Raw genomic sequence first — 3,400 nt, 5'->3', positions numbered from 1 at the left:
AGTGGAAATGAAATAGTAGATTATTGAATGGAAATGAAAACATATGAATGTATGTATTGGCAAAATAATGGAGTGATACGGTGACTTTTTACTATCTCCCTTCCATTCATATGTTTTCTAATCAATAAAAACATATGGATTTCCACTCCATATGTTTTTATTGATTGCAAAACCTAAACCTCATATTGCAAACATGTGGAAATCCGTGGCGTGCTTGTATGATTAATGACAAACTTGTGGGGACTTAGTGAATTTTTTTGCCAAAATATTATCCACAAGATATTCCTCTCGCGAGAAGCCCTCCTTCGGGCGTTCGAGGGCGCCTTCTCTCCCTCCCGCTCATACGCTGGCAGATTTCCGGGCCTCAGAATCGAACTCTGCGGCCCTATCAAGTATCAAAGTAACGGTGCGCTCTCTGTTCCTCTGCTTTCTTTCTTCTTCTTCTTGTTCTCCCTCTACTACAAGAACTTCCTCTTGTCTCCCTTTTCTTCCTCCTTTCTTCTTCTTCTTCTTCGTCCATGTCTTGTTAAAGTTGAAGAAACCCTTCGTTTATCCAAGCGGCGTCCTTCTTTTTATCTTCCTTTCTAGTTCTATCGTTTTCGTTGTTGTTGTGGTTCTTCTGCTGCTTCTTCTTTTTGCTCTCTCTGTTTTTGTTCTTAAATGATTTTTGGGGTTTGTCGGTGAAGTTTTGTGGACTGTAAATAGGAAAGAGAAATAGAGGGAAACATGGGCTCCGTAATGCCTACTGACACATGTTATGGAGGACTCATCTTGCCCATTTCTCCTTCTATCGGGTATCAGACTTCTGCTTTTGGTTGTTCCTATGGACATGGGGAGAGTCTGGGCAGTGCTCATTTCTGTATGTTTTCTCCGAAAACCAGTTCGACTAATGGCTGTTCCATGAAAGCACGTGTGAGTTCGAGGTCCCTTCGTTGTAAAATTTCGACGTGTAGCGAGAAAGGTCGGTCTAAAAATCGTAGAAAGGGCACTAGAGATATGGTAGATGCGATTCTGAAGCCGGAGGTGATTGGTGGTAATGGAGTAGCTAGGTGGGAAGAGCAGCATTCTTTCAATCCGAACGGTTCAAAGATCTCCAATGAGATAGTCAGTAATGGTAGCGTTTCTGGAGGTTATTGGGGGAATATGGATGATTCAGAGTCGAACGAGGTTGTTCGACGCCTTGTCAGGAATGGCCAATTGCCGGAGGCCTTAACTGTTCTGGAGAATATGGCAGGTAATGGAGAGATGCCGGATATCATCCCATGCACGAGTTTAATCAGAGGATTCTGTAAGATGGGGCAGACGAAGAAAGCCACGAAAGTCTTGGAGATTATTGAAGGATCGGGTGCTGTTCCGGACGTCATAACATACAACATTTTGATCAGTGGATACTGCAAATCTGGTGAGGTTGAGAATGCTTTGAAGGTTTTAGACAGGATGAGTTGTGCCCCTGACGTAGTCACCTACAATACGATCCTCAGGAGCTTGTGTGACAAGGGAAGACTGAAGCAGGCAATGGATGTTCTTGATTACATGCTTCACAAGGAGTGCTTTCCCGATGTAATCACGTACACAATTCTGATCGAAGCAACTTGCAAAGAGAGTGGAGTCGCAGAAGCGATGAAGCTCTTGGATGAGATGAGAAGAAGGGGATGTAAACCAGATGTTGTGACTTACAATGTTCTGATCAATGGGATCTGCAAAGAAGGCCGGTTGGAGGAAGCAATCAAATTTCTCAATGACATGGGATCATATGGATGTCAGCCCAATGTCATAACTCACAATATCATTCTTCGCAGTCTCTGCAGCACCGGAAGATGGGTGGATGCAGAGAAGCTGTTGGCTGATATGGTTGAGAAAGGGTGTGGTCCTAGTGTCGTGACCTTCAACATTCTGATCAACTTCTTGTGTAGGAAGGGTCTACTTGGTCGAGCTATAAACATATTGGAGAAGATGCCAGAGTATGGCTGCACACCAAATTCTTTAAGCTACAATCCACTGCTTCACGGTTTCTGTAAGGAGAAGAAGATGGAGCGGGCAATAGAGTACTTGGATATAATGGTGAGCAGAGGCTGCTATCCCGACATAGTTACTTACAACACATTATTAACTGCATTATGCAAGAATGGAAAGGTTGATGTTGCCGTTGATGTCCTTCGCGAGTTGGGAAATAAGGGCTGCTCTCCTGTGCTGATTACTTACAATACAGTAATCGATGGGCTTGCAAAGATTGGAGACACCAAGCAAGCTATAGAGCTTTTGGATGAAATGTTGGCAAGAGGTCTTCATCCTGATGTTATTACTTACTCATCGCTAGTGGCTGGACTTAGTCGTGAAGGGAAGGTAGATGAAGCAATCAATTTTTTCAGTGAAATGGAAGATAGAGGCATAAAACCAAATGCTATTACATATAATTCTCTCATCCTGGGGTTGTGCAAGGCTCATAAAACTGCAAGTGCTATTGACGTTCTTGCTTATATGGTTTCCAGAGGGTGTATACCTACTGAGGCAACTTACAACATTCTGATTGAGGGACTTGCTCACGAAGGTGAAGTCAAAGAAGCTTTAAAATTGTTAAACGAGTTGAGCTCTAGAGGAGTTGTTAAGAGAAGTACAGCACAACATGCGGCAGTTCAAATGTAGATTGTATTGGCTAGTTTCTTGGATGGAGGAAAAAGGGTAGAATCTGTATAATTTTGTTCCTGTGATGCCTTCTACTTGTTAGTATGAAGGTATTTCCTTTCATGTTATCCCCTCATATTACTACCAAATTTTTGATCAGTCAGCTGTTGTAATTATCGTTCTTTTGTGAGATATACCTTGTTAGGAGAGAAAAAGTATGTAATGCTTGTATGAGCAGGTATTATTAACCAGAGATTTTCTTTTCAATGTGAGCGGAGGTTAGACTCCACCAGATTATGTCAAGAGGTAGGTGTCAAACTCTTTACTTACTCGAAGTTGGAGGCCTTAATCTGATCCCCGGGCCAGGTGTATGCAGTTCTTGCAACAAAAGTTTTTCGCTGTTAAGACTTCGTTATCTTTATCCTTGTGCGATATGTAGAAATTTCTTTCGGGGCCATCTCAATAGATTATGATATCCAGACCATGTACTGTGATGTGTTGAATGGTGTAAAGTGCTTTTTTTTTTTGTAGTTGCTGTGCACTTTGTGTGATATACTCTAAAGTCTAAACCAATTAGTCCTAGTTTTTCTGGAAATTGAAAGACCTAAGATGCTGTTTGGTTGCAAGACCAACTGTTCTTAGAACACTTGCAAAGTGTCCTAAGAAGAAAAGAGTCGACAAGTTGTAATTCTGTTCAGCATTTGTTTATTAAGACAAAATTTTCAACTTATTTTGTCTATCATTTGTTTAAATAATTAGATAGATAACATTGACACAT

The 3,400-nt window shown here is 41.5% G+C and overlaps 1 protein-coding gene across 2 annotated transcripts; it reads left to right on the top strand.

Moving 5' to 3' along the window:
- The first annotated feature begins 258 nt into the window (after window positions 1-258).
- Window positions 259-2,925, top strand: LOC116251148 (pentatricopeptide repeat-containing protein At1g09900). Of its 2 annotated transcripts, none has more exons than XM_031625241.2 (2): window positions 259-406; window positions 706-2,925. In XM_031625241.2, the coding sequence occupies exon 2, from the start codon at window positions 727-729 to the stop codon at window positions 2,641-2,643; it is 1,917 nt and encodes a 638-aa protein (XP_031481101.1). In that variant the 5' UTR covers window positions 259-406; window positions 706-726; the 3' UTR covers window positions 2,644-2,925. The 2 variants fall into 2 exon arrangements, with proteins under 2 accessions (XP_031481101.1, XP_031481100.1); XM_031625240.2 differs by having other exon boundaries at window positions 294-406; window positions 687-2,925.
- The last annotated feature ends 475 nt before the right edge of the window (window positions 2,926-3,400 follow it).

The sequence above is a fragment of the Nymphaea colorata genome, chromosome 3 (assembly GCF_008831285.2).
Source record: "Nymphaea colorata isolate Beijing-Zhang1983 chromosome 3, ASM883128v2, whole genome shotgun sequence".
Classification (NCBI taxonomy): Eukaryota; Viridiplantae; Streptophyta; class Magnoliopsida; order Nymphaeales; family Nymphaeaceae; genus Nymphaea; species Nymphaea colorata.
The sequence above is the reverse complement of the archived record's forward strand: the minus strand, read 5'-3'. Positions and strand labels throughout refer to the sequence as shown.

Excerpts from the sequence above, each read along its gene's own strand:
- LOC116251148 (XM_031625241.2), top strand. The coding sequence starts at position 727 with ATGGGCTCCGTAATGCCTACTGACACATGTTATGGAGGACTCATCTTG.